Source organism: Bombina bombina, chromosome 6 (genome assembly GCF_027579735.1).
Source record: "Bombina bombina isolate aBomBom1 chromosome 6, aBomBom1.pri, whole genome shotgun sequence".
Classification (NCBI taxonomy): domain Eukaryota; kingdom Metazoa; phylum Chordata; class Amphibia; order Anura; family Bombinatoridae; genus Bombina; species Bombina bombina.
This window is the reverse complement of record NC_069504.1, coordinates 1,118,914,415-1,118,929,796: the sequence shown is the minus strand read 5'-3', so window position 1 is coordinate 1,118,929,796 and position 15,382 is coordinate 1,118,914,415. Positions and strand designations below refer to the sequence as shown.

General features: G+C 40.2%; 1 protein-coding gene across 1 annotated transcript in view; it reads left to right on the top strand.

Annotated features, from left to right (window-relative positions):
• The window catches only part of BCAT1 (branched chain amino acid transaminase 1), a 240,047-nt gene that overhangs the window by 141,018 nt on the left and 83,647 nt on the right, over positions 1-15,382 (top strand). Inside the window, exon 3 of the mRNA XM_053719082.1 lies at positions 3,953-4,153. Coding sequence (XP_053575057.1) covers positions 3,953-4,153 — 201 coding nt within the window. The remainder of the gene's footprint in view (positions 1-3,952; positions 4,154-15,382) is intronic.

Sequence of the window (15,382 nt, the reverse complement as noted above, 5' to 3'; positions counted from 1 at the left end):
TGCACCCACAGCTTAGTGCACCCTCAGCTTAGTGCATTCTCAGCTTAATGCAACCTCGGCTTAGTGCATCCTCAGCTTAGTGCACCCTTGGCTTAATGCAATCTCAACTTAGTGCATCCTTGGCTTAATGCAACATCAGCTTAGTGCACCCTTGGCTTAATGCACTCTCGGCTTAATGCACCCTTGGCTTAATGCATCCTAGGCTTAATGCACCCTTGGCTTAATGCACCCACAGCTAAATGCACCCACAGCTTAATGCACCCACGGCTTAGTGCACCCTCGGCTTAATGCACCCACAGCTTAGTGCACCCACAGCTTAGTGCACCCTCAGCTTAGTGCACCCTCGGCTTAGTGCACCTACAGCCAGCCTCAACTTAGTGCACCCTCGGCTTAATGCACTCACCACTTAGTCCACCCTTGCCTTAATGCAACTCAGCTTAGTGCACCCTTGGCTTAATGCAATCTTAACTTAGTGCACCCTTGGCTTAATGCAACCTCAACTTAGTGCACCCTTGGCTTAATGCAACTCAGCTTAGTGCACCCTTGGCTTAATGCAACCTCAACTTAGTGCACCCTCGGCTTAATGCACCCACAGCTTAGTGCACCCACAGCTTAGTGCACCCTCAGCTTAGTGCACCTACAGCCAGCCTCAACTTAGTGCACCCTCGGCTTAGTGCATCCTCAGCTTAGTGCACCCTTGGCTTAATGCAACCTCAACTTAGTGCATCCTTGGCTTAATGCAACCTTAACTTAGTGCATCCTTGGCTTAATGCAATCTCAACTTAGTGCATCCTTGACTTAATGCAACCTCAACTTAGTGCATCCTTGGCTTAATGCAACCTCAACTTAGTGCATCCTTGGCTTAATGCACCCTCAACTTAGTGCACCCTTGGCTTAATGCAACCTCAACTTAGTGCATCCTTGGCTTAATGCAACCTCAACTTAGTGCATCCTTGGCTTAATGCAACCTCAACTTAGTGCATCCTTGGCTTAATGCAACATCAGCTTAGTGCATTCTCAGTTTAGTGCACCCTTGGCCTAATGCACCCTCGGCTTAATGCACCCTTGGCTTAATGCACCCACAGCTTAATGCACCCTCGGCTTAGTGCACCCTCGGCTTAATGCACCCCTGGCTTAGTGCACCCTCGACTTAATGCACCCACGGCTTAGTGCACCCACAGCTTAGTGCACCCTCAGCTTAGTGCACCCACAGCCAGCCTCAACTTAGTGCACCCTCGGCTTAGTGCACCCACGGCTTAGTGCACCCACGGCTTAGTGCACCCTCGGCTTAGTGCACCCACGGCTTAGTACACCCTCGGCTTAATGTACCCACAGCTTAATACACCCTGAGCCTCAGCTTAGTGCACCCTTGGCTTACTGCATTCTCAGCTTAGTGCACCCTTGACTTACTGCACTCTCAGCTTAGTGCACCCTTGGCTTAATGTACACACAGCTTAGTGCACCCTTGGCTTAATGCACCTATGGCTTAGTGCACCCTTAGCTTTGTGCGTCCACCCATAGCCAGCCTCAGCTTAGTGCACCCTTAGCTTTGTGCGTCCACCCATAGCCAGCCTCAGCTTAGTGCACCTTTAGCTTTGTGCGTCCATGGCTTATTGTGCACTATCTGCTTAGCCCTTGAGCAAAAATGTTACGGTACACTGTCCTTTTAACTATATGTTAGTGCAATAAACATTTTATTATGGCTCTTTTATTTCCCTTTACCTGTGACTACTACTCACATTTACAGCATTGGTACAAATACACAAGCTTAATTAAATAAGTAGTATTAAACAATTTTTTTTAATAACAAATTACTGGTGTCTGTTTTTTGCCAGATGTGGCACCGGGGCCGTAGTTTGTGTTGTCTTGCACTAAATAACATAGGAGCTGGTAAAGTCAGTTATTTTAGGGAATACAAACAACTTTTATTTTACGTGTAATGTTTAACTTGGCAGTTTTTTTTCTGGCAACAGATCGCATAATTAGAATTTATTACAAGTCCCAAGGCAGTTGGCGTACCAACCTTCAAACATACCCTTCTCCATAATTAATTTAAACAGTTGTTAAAGGGACATCATGTACAGAATCTCTGTTTGTGTGCAGATTTGTAAAAGATTTCAAAACCATTCTTTTCAGTAGAACTGGGTGAAATAACACACACACACATATATGTATATATATATATATATATATATATATATATATATATATATATATGTGTGTGTGTGTGTATATATATATATATATATATATATATATATATATATATATATGTGTGTGTGTGTATATATATATGTATATATATGTGTGTGTGTGTATATATATATATATATATATGTGTGTGTGTGTGTATATATATATATATGTGTGTGTGTGTATATATATATATATATATATATGTGTGTGTGTGTGTATATATGTGTGTGTGCGTGTGTATATGTGTGTGTGTGTGTGTGTGTGTATATGTGTGTGTGTGTGTGTTTTAAAGACATCATTTCTTGATTTTGTGTCTCACTCTCCCCAGAGAGACCAGAAAACAAAATCTGTAACCTACATTTTTAAAATGCTGCAAATAGCTGAAGCCAGCGATTTGATTTGTTAGGTAACAGAATTTGCCTTTTTGCCTCTCTATAAAATGTGGAACATGCACAATGTTTACATAAATGCAATAATGTCAAAAATTAAACCTCATGGTTCAGGTAGAGCAAAACATTTTAGACGACTTTCATATTCACTTCCATTATCAAAATGTGCACAATCTTTTTATTATCACACTTTCTGAGGCTGTAGCATCTACTGAGCGTGTGCAAGAATTCACAGTATATACTTATATGCATTTTAGTGATTGGCAGATAGCTGTCACATGATACAGGATGAAAGAAATTTGGACTAACTTTTACATTTTTCTGAAAAAAACCTACTGCTCATTTTAAATTTAGACAATTGCATTATATCTTTACTCATCGTTTTGGATTATGTAATTCTTCTATATTTGATGGTCCTTTCGATTATTTAAAATATTTTCCCACACCATAGAGTTTATTAAAATATTCCTGTAACTCCTCTGGTTTTAATCAATCATTAAACAAGAGAAAGTTTTAACATTAAATATGTTTTCTCTTGCATGGAAATCTTATAGTTGCCAACATCTAAAAATAAAAAAACCTTGATAGACACGTTGCAACAGAGTATTCATAAAAATAGTATTGACCACGCCTACCAATAGTTTCCATAACACCTCCCACTATTAGTGGATGTAAACTTAAAACTCCAGGAGGTCTAAAGATAGTGCGGCAAATAGGATATTTGCACGTAGCGCTCGATAAATCAGCGCTCCACCTGTAATCTAGCCCTTTATTACTTATCTCTCCTACCTCTGACTGGGAGTGTAATTTATTCTGCTGGCTGTGTTTATTTAGCTTTTCTATAGCCTATACAGACAAAATCAACTATTTCAAAAGCCAATATAAAGGTGGAGAAGCTATTTGTAAACAATTGAATACACTCCAGTACGTAAAATAGATCACTGGGAACAAATTTAAGGGGACAAAATTTATGGGTAAACGGTCCCTTTAACATATTAACACCCAACAAAAAAGTGTAAAAGATATCTGCATGAAATCATTCCAGGTTCTGGCTTTACACATTTACTAGATACACAAATTAACACACGTGCATATAAGTAACAACATACATAGTTTATAGATGTTGCTAAGCAACCACCTCCTTGTGTGTAAAAGTGAGATGTAAGCATCACAGTAGCTCTCAATGTCACACTGTAAAATGTTAACCCTTTATTGCTTCAGAGACAGATGAAATATGGATCAAATGCTATAGATGCACTGTGTAAAATATATGACTACCATCTGCCTCTCTAGCTGTAGCAGATCAGACAATATTAGAACATAGACCATTTCTCACAGGTGATCTGATATCTTTTGTCCTCCTCTAGGCTTCTGATTTAATTATCGAGCGGGTCACCTCCTCCAAAGAAAAGCCTGATCCAAGCAAGCTGGTTTTTGGTACAGTGTTCACGGATCACATGCTATGCATTGAATGGTCGCTGGAGAAGGGTTGGCAGAAACCCAACATCAAACCATTCCAGAACCTGTCTCTGCATCCCGCATGCTCAGCCCTGCACTACGCAATTGAAGTAAGTGATACCTTAATCATGGTGCGTATATGCCAAGGCAGTGATGCACATTTAGTCATTTTAGCTTGTGCCAACTCTGCAGGTGTGTCCTAAGTGCTTTGTGTGTAGCATCCCCTACAGAGACTACACCCATCAGGGCAAACATAGGAGATCTCACCACTATCTATCTCTGTGTACAAGGTATATTTACATTCATAATCCTAGAATTACACAAGTGCCTTCTTTATATTCTTGTTACAGAAAATAAAATAGTGATGATAACAAAGCTATAATGTGCTAGAACATTTTATGATAGCTCTACTGTGTATGAAACCCCCTGAAAGTGAAATGTTTCTAGTAAAAGCTAAAGCCGTTTCAAAAGTGTATTTAAGTATGCACCGTGCACCAGCATTTAAAACACAGCACTTGCTTAGAGAGTCTAAGGTGCTTGTACCATCTGGTAATGACTCACGCCTAGATTATGAGTTTTGCGCTATAGAGGGTGCGAAACGAACGCAACAAAGTTGCTTTATTTCACCTTCCATAGCTCTGCCATTACAAGTTTCTGAAAAGCCGCCTTGTGCATGCCATATGGTGGCGATAAGCACCATACCGCACAAAATCCAAAGGGCTGCTATGACGTGCTCATGCACGCTTTCCCCCATTGACATCAATAGGGAGAGAGTGTTAGATAAAAACTAACACCTGAAGCGCGGAATGGCGATCGCCTTAACGCAACCCCATTGATGTCTATGGGGGAAAAAAGTTACGTTTAAACCTAACACCCTGACATAAACCCCAAGTCTAAACACCTGTAATCTGCCGCCCCCGACATCGCCGCCACCTAAATAAAGTTATTAACCCCTAATCTGCCGCTCCCGATATTGCCGCCACTAATAAAAGTTATTAACCCCTATTCCTCCACTCCCCAACATTGCCGCCATTATAATAAAGTTATTAAACCCTATTCCCCGCACCCCAAAATCGCCGACACTATTAATAAAGAGATTAACCCCTATTCCGCCTCTCCCTGACATCGCCGCCACTAAATAAAGTTATTAACGCCTAAACCTCTGGCCTCCCACATCACCGCCACTAAATAAACCTATTAACCCCTAAACAACCAGTCTCCCACATCGCAAAAAAATAAATTAAACTATTAACCCTAACAACCCCCTAACTTTAAATTAAAACTACAATATCCCTAAAAAAATAAGTTTAAACTAACAATTAACCTAACATAACTATTATACTAAAATTAAAATATCAATTAAATAAACTAAATTACACATTAAAAAAAAACTAACACTACTAAAAAAAATTAAGTCTAAAATTTCAAAAGATAAAAAATACTAAATTACGAAAAATAACAAACGGAATTATCCAAAATAAAAACAAGTACACCTAATCTAATAGCCCTATAAAAATAAAAAAGCCCCCCCAAAATTAAAAAAAACCCTAGCCTACAATAAACTACCAATGCCCAGGCGGCATCTTCTATCTTCATCCCGGCTGTGTCTTCTATCTTCATCCTGGCGGCGCAAAGCAGGTCCATCCTTGAAGACATCCGGCGCGGAGCGTCCTCTTCATACGGTCACTGCCGTACACAGAATCTTCAATGCAAGGAAGCCTTTTCAAAATGGCGTCCCTTGCATTCCTATTGACTGATTTGATTTTTGAAATTTAAATCAGCCAATAGGATGAGAGCTACTGAAATCCTATTGGCTGTTCAAATCAGCCAATAGGATGAGAGCTACTGAAATTCTATTGGCTGATTTGAATAGCCAATAGAATTTCAGTAGCACTTGGGGACTTCCGGGCGGCAACTATCTTAATGGTCGCACTGAGCTTCAGCTCCTGGCTCATCCACCACTTCTTACTCAATTCCAGCTGAAATATTGGCAACAAGCTATTTCATAAGGTGGAGAAACTCGACTGAAGGCACTCTGACCCAAGAATTAGGGTTTTGGTTTCTGGCACGGCTCCCTAGCCCTCAGTACCGGACCTTTTCTTCTGAGGCCTTCCCCTATATTTGAAGCTTCATTTGTCCTCACCACTGCTGCACCTATTGTGTGGCCAATGCCCTATGTGGCAAACTAAGGAGAAGCAAAAACTACAGCACAGCTAAAGTGTACAATACTGCGGATCAGATGGCAATCCAGGAGGATCTCCCCGTTTGCGTCCTCAGTTCCCTGCTACAGCAACAACTTGACTGCATCACTGAGGCCATTCACCAGGCATTTAAAAGACCTAATCCTGATAAAATGTGCTGGTTTACAGACCTAGAGAACATTGCAAAAGAGCAGGAGAAATATCAAGAAGATGCTTATGTGGATACCCTGGGGGGTCATCAGGCCTGGTGGTTGCGGAGCCCGAGCCTAATTTACAGGAGCTGGAGAGCAGAAGAGGTTTAATGGTGGCAAAGGTGTATGGGCGATCTCCAATCACGGTCCACTATGTTCCGCCTCCTTCCCTGGATACACTGCAAGAGATTTCACCAGATGGTCCAACTGGAGTTATTACTCCGTTATATGCTATACTCTCAGCTGGGAAGGGAGACATCACAGATTGGTACAGCGACTCACTTGTTTCCTGTCGGCCTGTTGATTGTCTAAAGGAGATTGCAAATAACACATACCCGACATTAGCTACCGTTGGAGGCACAGTAATTAAAGTCCATGACTCCGCTCCAGCTAACACAACTAGAAAGCTTACTGAATCCCATTGTTTGGAATCGGCATTATCTCAATTTAGGGCGCAATACCCAAGACAGTGCTTCCTTAGATGCAAGACACGGAGTGGGGTAAATGTACATAGTAAACCAGGACTTTTATTTGGGTCACACGACTGAAAATGCTGAGATTGTGAAAACTGTAGCATATAGATATTACTTTTCAACTGCACCTTCTCACGTACTGTTATAGACTAACAAACTATTGAGTCCATGAGGATTTTGTTAGTCTGAAGTTCTATTAATAGTCTCAGTCTGTTTTATTCACTTGCTCTTACGCCACTCAATTTCAGGGACATACAATGTTTAATGGCACTTATGTTAATTGTTTGGTTTTGCTATACTTTTTGGATTGTAGCTAAAGTGAGACTGTTTTGGGATCCAGGGGGCTTTACACCCCGTTAACTACTCTCTGGGTTAATATCGCTACCGGATTACCATTGCCCCTACAAAAACATTCACGTTTACTCTCATCACAGCATGAAGTTTGTCAGAGGCAGTGACTTTTTTTTCCACGGACATTAGCAGGTTTAAACTCTAAGTAGTAGGGGTTTAGATGCTACCTTAACACACATTATTTTATTTTTAAGCTCGTCAGCCTGCCTGAACTTATCACAACTCCGATGGCGGCAATTGAAAGCTGTCTGAACGGCGAGTTAGTGGTGTGGGTTAACGTTATCGCCACCGGACTTGTTTTTTTTTTTAAATATGTTTTTATTAGTTTTTGAACAAAAAGAAAATCTTGACAATTACAAACTCCACAGTCTGCAGGTAGCTTACTTAAACAGAGGACAATATTACATCAAAATATAGGACCACAGTGCAGTCCAACGAAGTATACCAAACTTCACTGGAACTTATTTCATATCTACATTGTTACCAGTTCCTGGCGACTCATGGACCCACTAAAACTCACACAAAAAAAAAAAAAAAAGAAGGGAGGGAGGGGGAAGAAGGGAGGGAAAAAGAGAAAAGGAGGGACCTCTCACCGACACCTTAATCAAATGGCCATGTTCTTGGGAACACTCCTGCCTGTATCTGCTGTACAAACCACTCGGACTTCTTAAAGACTGCCACTATTTGCCTTTGAATGGCTAAGGGGAGAGATAGAATCATCAACTTCCATTTGGTAAAAAATTGCTGTAATTGTTTATTATTGCTAATTTTTATATTACGCTGTTCTAATATTATTTGATACTGGGCTTTCCTGCAAAATTCTGACAACTTGAGGTCACTCCCACTCTTCCAGTTAGTAAAGATCACATTTCTCCCTACAAATATCATTGTATTCAAAAAATTTTAATTAATTTCAGGTTTACTGTGTCTATATAGAAAAAGTACCTCAAGCTGTGAGAACTCAACCTGAACTCCCATAACCTTGTTACACCAATAATTAACTTTGTTCCAGAATTGCATTACTTTAGGGCATTTCCATAAGCAGTGAGTTAAACCTGCCTTTTCTTGTCTACATTTGGGACACTCCCCTGATGCTAAAATACCACTCCATATAGATACTCGGGCAGGAGAAAAATATGCCATATTCAGTAATTTAATATGGGATTCCCACCAGGTGACTGAAATCGTTGCCTTCATTGTTAACCTAACACTGGTGGTAATCCACTCTTTTTCTACTTACGGTAGCACCTTGGCCCATTTCCCAACTAGTCTGTTAGTATGGACTTCTCCTTGGGTATTAATCAAAATGTTATATATTTGTGAAATTCTGTTGACCCCTTCGGTATAGGATTGAATTACTCTACCTAATTCCCCCCTTTCTAATTCCGTCCCCATTTCGGTTCTTAAGTTCTCAATCCAGTGACATACTTGTAAGTAGGCGTAAAAATATGTTTTTGCTAGATTATATTTACCTTTCAACTCCTCAAAAGATCTTACTACCAGCTTGTTCTCCTGGCATAATTGGCCAAGGGAATGTAGACCAGCTTGAGCCCATGTAGAAAAAAACGAGATATTCAAACCTGGCGCAAAGCTTGGATTGCCTATTAGTAGGAGAAAAACCGACTTGCGAAAGTTATTCTTAGTTCCTATGCACACTTTCTGCCACGTCCTCACAACATCTTTAATGGTGACATATTGCGTTATATTGGCCGGCAGTTTTATCACTGTGTTATGTAAGATTGCTTTCAGATCGAATGGGGAGATCAAATGCGACTCCAAGTCATACAGAGTAACATATCCTTTCTCAGTGATCCAGTCTAGCGCAAACTTGCACACAACTGCATAATTATAGATTCTAATATTTGGACATGAGAGGCCTCCACAGTGTTTTGGGAGTGTTAGGGTTGCAAGTGCTATCCCTCGCCAGATAAAATTATTAAAAGCCCTCTGTAGCGTGAGAATATCTTTGTTATATAGTAACAATGGGAAGTTTTGAAGGAAATATAACAGTTTAGGGAATATAATAACCTTTATAAGCATGATTCTGGCCGAGATGCTCAATGGTAAATTAGACCAGATTTGTACGTTATCTTGTATTTCTTTAATGCATTTAGGGAAGTTCAGCCCGTACCACTCCCTAGGTTCTCTACTTAAGCTTATACCCAAATACTGTATGCACGAAGTTTCATGAAACGGATGGGGTATTACCTGGCCTGGTTTGTATATCCATAACAATTCAGATTTATCGTTATTAATCCTGTAGCCCGAAAAAGAACCAAAGAGCTTAAATACAGATAGAACCTGTGGTATGGACTGAACTGTGTTACTTAGAAATAGTAAAAGATCGTCCGCAAAAAGAGAGAGCACCATATCATGAGAGCCTATTCTAATCCCTTTCAACTCCTGTCTTAAATAAATTGCCAGTGGTTCTAGGGACAAATTAAAAAGTAGTGGAGATAACGGGCAACCCTGCCGTGTCCCTCGCCCCAAGGGAAATCTATCTGATGCTTCACCATTTACTATGATTGCTGATAATGAATTTTTGTAAATTCTCTGTATAAACTGATGGAATACCCCTGTCAGTTCAAAACCCCTCTAATGACTTAAAAAGATGGTCCCACCCAATCAAGTCGAACGCCTTTTCGGCGTCGACTGTGAGAATTGCAAGATCGGGTTTGGAGTGTGCTATATTTGAAGCTTCATTTGTCCTCACCACTGCTGCACCTATTGTGTGGCCAATGCCCTATGTGGCAAACTAAGGAGAAGCAAAAACTTCTCTGGGAAATTATCTATCTATCAAATCTATATATTTATCTATCAAATCTATCTATCTATCGTATCTATCAAATGTATCTATTGCATCTATTGATCTATCTATCTAATCTATGTATCTATCTATCTATCTATCTATCAAATCTATCTATCTCGTGGCCGGACTGTTATCTGACAGCCACTTGTGTTTCGGCCAAATGTCCGTCGGCCAAATGTCCGTCGGCCAAATGTCCGTCGGCTAAAAGTCCGGCCACACTAAATTTGATATCCTGGTCGAGGTATTGTGGAAAAAAGAAACGCAAATTATTGCTCCGAGTAGAGGCCCTATACTGGATCTCCAATGAGATAATTGCATGATCAGATAACTTAATGTCTTTGATATCCGATTTTATATCGGATTTCATCAGTTGACTAGAAACTAAAAAGAAGTCTATTCTGAAAAGGATCTGAATGACTTGGACTCGCACATAAACCCCCTCCGATCTGGGTGTTGCAATCGCCAGACATCCTTGAGTGCCAGCTTCTGACAGAACTTATGCAGTATCTTGGTTTCCCTGATCTTTTTGTCCATCGACCTGCTATTGAGTCTGTCTAAGATGTATGAGAAGGTCATGTTATAATCACCAACTACTATTATATTTTTGCCGACAAACTAAAACAGTTTCAATCCTAATATTTCCCAGAAGTCTCTGTCTGTTTTGTTGGGGCCATAGAGATTGCAAAAAACATAGTATTTTTTATTTATTTCAATTTCTAAAATGTGATACCTTCCATCTGGGTCATTATATAATGTTATAATTTGGTAGTCTAAATGTTTATTGAGCAGTATAGCCAATCCTCTTTTCCTTTGACTATAGGGTGTGAATAGGACCTCCCCTACCCACTTAGTTTGCAGTTTAACAGCTTCTGTCGGGGGAGATGGGTCTCTTGGATAAAGGCTAAATCCGGTTTATAGGAACCAAGAAGTTTTATCATTAATTTCCGTTTAATAGGTGAGGAGATCCCCCCCTATATTCCAAGATAGTAGGTTAAGTTTATTCATCCCTATTTATCGAGCTATTTGTTGGGTCGCGGTGGGGGAGGGGAAGAAGAAAAAAAAAAAAAAAAGGAAAAAAGGGAAATAATTTATACATGTAAGGGGGTCCCGAGTCCCAGCAGCCAAATTAACAATACCCCAGTACCAACACCTATCATCCAAATGTCTAATAAAATTATCATGTCCCATTGTTTGGTGGGGGGCCTGTGCTCCCCCAACACTGCTAGGCGAAGTTACGCTCCCATTTTTCAGCATGGATAAAGAAGTAAAAAAAGAAAGCAAAAGGAAAAAGCAAACATCAAAACACAAAAAACATGAAAGAAACAGCATTCTCAACAATAGAGCTAACATCTTTCCAGTGATTAAGCATCTCCACCTAAGGCGCCTAATAACATTACTGTACCCCATTCTTTTGACAGAAAGCCTTAATTTCTTCAACTTTCGTAAATGTGAGTATGGCACCATCCTTCTCCAGCACAATTTTGGCCGGATACAACAGTCTAGCCTTCAAGTTGGCATTGATAAGTCTGGAGCAGTATGGCGCCATTTCCCTCTGCTTTGTTTGTGTTTCTATCGAGAAGTCCTGAAACAGTAGTAATCTCGTCTGACCTACCATGATTCCATTATTCTTATGATACAATCTTAGAATGTGGAACTTATCCTGAAAGTTTAAAAACTTTATTATTACTGGTCTAGGCTTATATACAACATCAGATTTGTCTCGTACTGGCCCTAGTCTATGTGCTCTTTCTACTGGGATCACTAAATTTTCTATGTGACTGCCAACCATTTGCGGGAGTGTGGTAGAGGCAAATTTTAAAAGATCAGAGTACTCTGCCGTTTCAGGGAGCCCAATAACCCTAAGGTTATTGGGCCGCGACCTGTCCTCCAGATCCTCTAATTTGGCTTGCAGTGTATGTAGGATCTTGTCTTGTGTCGCATTTATCTGTTCCTGGGGTAGAGAGTTTATCCTCCATATCGGAGACTCTCGTTTCCAATTCCAGGAGTCTTGGGGAAAATTGCTTGACTTCTACCGATAAGTTACTTATTTCTTGTTTCAGAACATCAAACTGAGGCATTAACAGCTCAGATATTTGAAGTAGGAGTGTTGCAGTGTCAATACTACTTAGATTTAAGTCACTACAGGCCTCCGGCTCACTGGGCTTGGTCCTTTTGTCCTTCTGTTTGGGTTGCATGGCTGGTGAATTAGATTTAGAGTGGGACATATATTTGTCCATGACTAAGGGAACAAGAAAGCTTTGTTCCAGTTAAGCGTGATGAAAAGTGAATCCAATTAAAGTGGCTATGTAATAGTGTGAAGAATCCAAAGAGTGAGTGGAAAGTGAAAATGGTGAGGGTGGGGGTGAGAGGAAATGGGAAAATCCAAAAAAGAGTGAGGAATAGACCCTGCCAAGACCAAAACAAAACAACCCCAGTGACTCTAAGTAAGTGAAATTTGTCGCGTCAGCACCCAAAATCGGGACCTTGATATTGGGACCACCTGAGGAAATTAGTCTGAATACACCAGCGGATTTATCCGCAACCTCTAACTAGATATTAAGCTCTAGCAGCAGAGCCTCAAAAAACAACTCTAATTTGTTGGGTTATTCTATACCCTACAAATAATAGACCTTAAACCTCTATACACTTGTTCCAAGTCTCAGGGGCCTAAAACCTTATAGTTTATAACAAGCTAGGGGGTTCAGGATCCACCTAAACAATTATGTTTATACCTCACGTTCTTATTTATGGAATTTCTGGAAGAAAACACTCTCTCAGAAGTACACTATTTAAATACCAGAACACCCTATCCAGATTGATATACTCGGGCTCGCGGCTTATGTCCGTTTGATCTCTATCTATGCAGCCTGCTACCAACAGGTGCAAACACCCTCTTTGATTGGGCCCTTATACCAGTATAAGATGTTTTATCATTACATATTTTGGCTCACATTGGATATTCATATCCCTAGAGAGAAAACAGACAAAAAAACCAGATGCAAATATTCAATGCCTGCAAAGCCTAAAAAAGAGTAAGGTTATAGTCACAGCAACTGCCTGCGGTATCTTCTATATTAGTTGGCAGCAAATACAATATATGGAGTTAGATGGCTGTCAGTCCAATTATAAACAGCACCAGCTAGAGTCCATCTGGAAAAGATACGCCTTTAAATGGTATTCAGGATCAGGTGATAGCTGTAGTTGGCCGACGCCGACCGGCTTCTCTGTCATGCACTCACCAGGTGTAACCACTTAGTGCACCGGCCTGCATACAAGACTGTATTGAAGATGTATTGTTTTGAGCGGCAATATTGTACGCCTTTTGTTCGGCTGGCGTCTCCTGCAGCTCCTAGCGAGGCCGATCCAATATCCCTCACTGCCCGCTCCTGCACAGCCTCAGTGGTGATAGCTATAGTCAGCCGACGCCGACCGGCTTCTCTGTCGTGCACTCACCAGGTGTAACCACTCAGTGCATCGGCCTGCTACACCGCCTGTTCCTCGGGACTCTATGCGGGGTACATATTCTTGTTAGACTCCTCTGTTGTCACCGGCTCTCCTCAAACGGGTGCAGTCATTTAAAGCAGTAGTTACAGCGTATAACTCAAACTTTGTTGGAAGCTGATATTTTATTCTCCTTTCCTTTCGAGTCTAATGCTGCGCCCTAGCCGACAGAGCCTCTAGGCAGAAAGTTAGGCTTCTCTGCGGCCACTATCACTATCCAAACCAGAGAAGTTCGGGTCAAGGATTCTGGACGCCTGGGGTCGTTGTAAACATGCTCTTTCCCTTAGAACACAGAGCTAGCATGCCCTCTGCTAGCTCCTCCCCTACCGGAAGCCACCCATCTGCATTGTGTGGCCACCAGACTTGGTTGCATCCGACCAGAATAGTTGGAGTAGGCTAACCGGCATATCCACTTGTCTGTTCGTGATGGAAAAATGATCTTCTTATTTTCAGACTAAAAATGTTCTCTTATGCTGTAAGGTTGTATTCTATACTGGCTGGGATAATATATTATGTCTTTTTTTATTCATGTTTGGTAATATCTGTTTTAGGTGCTAATTATGTTCCTGTTTTTATATAGTGAAAATGTCTTGCAACACTTTATATTGGTAGCATTATTAAGTTACACTGCAAGTAGATTTTTACTTACTGAAACTCATATGGCAGACGTTGTGTGTTCCACTCCCAAACAAGGTCGGAACTCTTTTTTTTTTGTTTGTTTAACTATTACAGACAATTTTCTGCACACTACGTTTAGCTAAATGATCTCTTCTCTACACACTAAAATCTGTTGCCGTGCTGCTAGCGGCCGAAGCAGCAGCGGCGGCGGCTTCAAAAGATTTATTTGCGAGGGCTTATCTCTTTATCTTTACTATAACACAGAAAACATCTTCTGTGCCTCTTTAACCCCTGCCTTATATTTTCCATGTTGATCTTTGAACTGTTAGTTTAGCAGCAGCCTGCAGATGATTATGTGCCAGAGAATTAACTCTTTTCTGTAGTGCACGTATCCCCCTTCAAACATATATGCTCCAGTTATAAGTTTGTTCATAAGTTATTGAGATATTTCTGTGATACTTAGTTTACTAAATTTAATAGTTTTCCCCCAACTGAGTTCTGCCCATCAGCCTGACCATTCTGCATTAGATCACTCTTTTCTAACCAATTCAGTGTATAAAGGTGAATCAAGTGGAACTTGCAATTGTGTTATAGTAGCTACATAGTAGTGGATTTACATATGATCTGGTCTAACTAACTCTAATGACCAGCATTACTTATATCATTTTATTGTGGACCTATGGTACAAATAGCAGCTTGTGCCTCATCACTATGGTGAATTTCATAGGATTTAGAGTAGCATCTAGGGTTAATGATATCTTTATATTCCTATATAAACTGCATATTATATGTCTGCTTGCTCCATAGTATATTATATGTGTTACACTATAGGCTTATCTATACCAGGGGTCGCCAACCTTTCGGACCTCAGGGACCACTAAACTCACAATTTTGAATCCTGTGGACCACTAACATAATAATTGTTTATATATATATATATATATATATATTTATTGTGTGTGTGTGTGTATATATATATATACACACACAAACACACACATACTGTACATAACTAGTATAACCATAGCTAAGTTTACATTATATATATATATATATATATATATATATATACACACACATACTGTACATAACTAGTATAACCATAGCTAAGTTTACATTATGTATATATATATATATATATATATACACACAAACACACACATACTGTACATAACTAGTATAACCATAGCTAAGT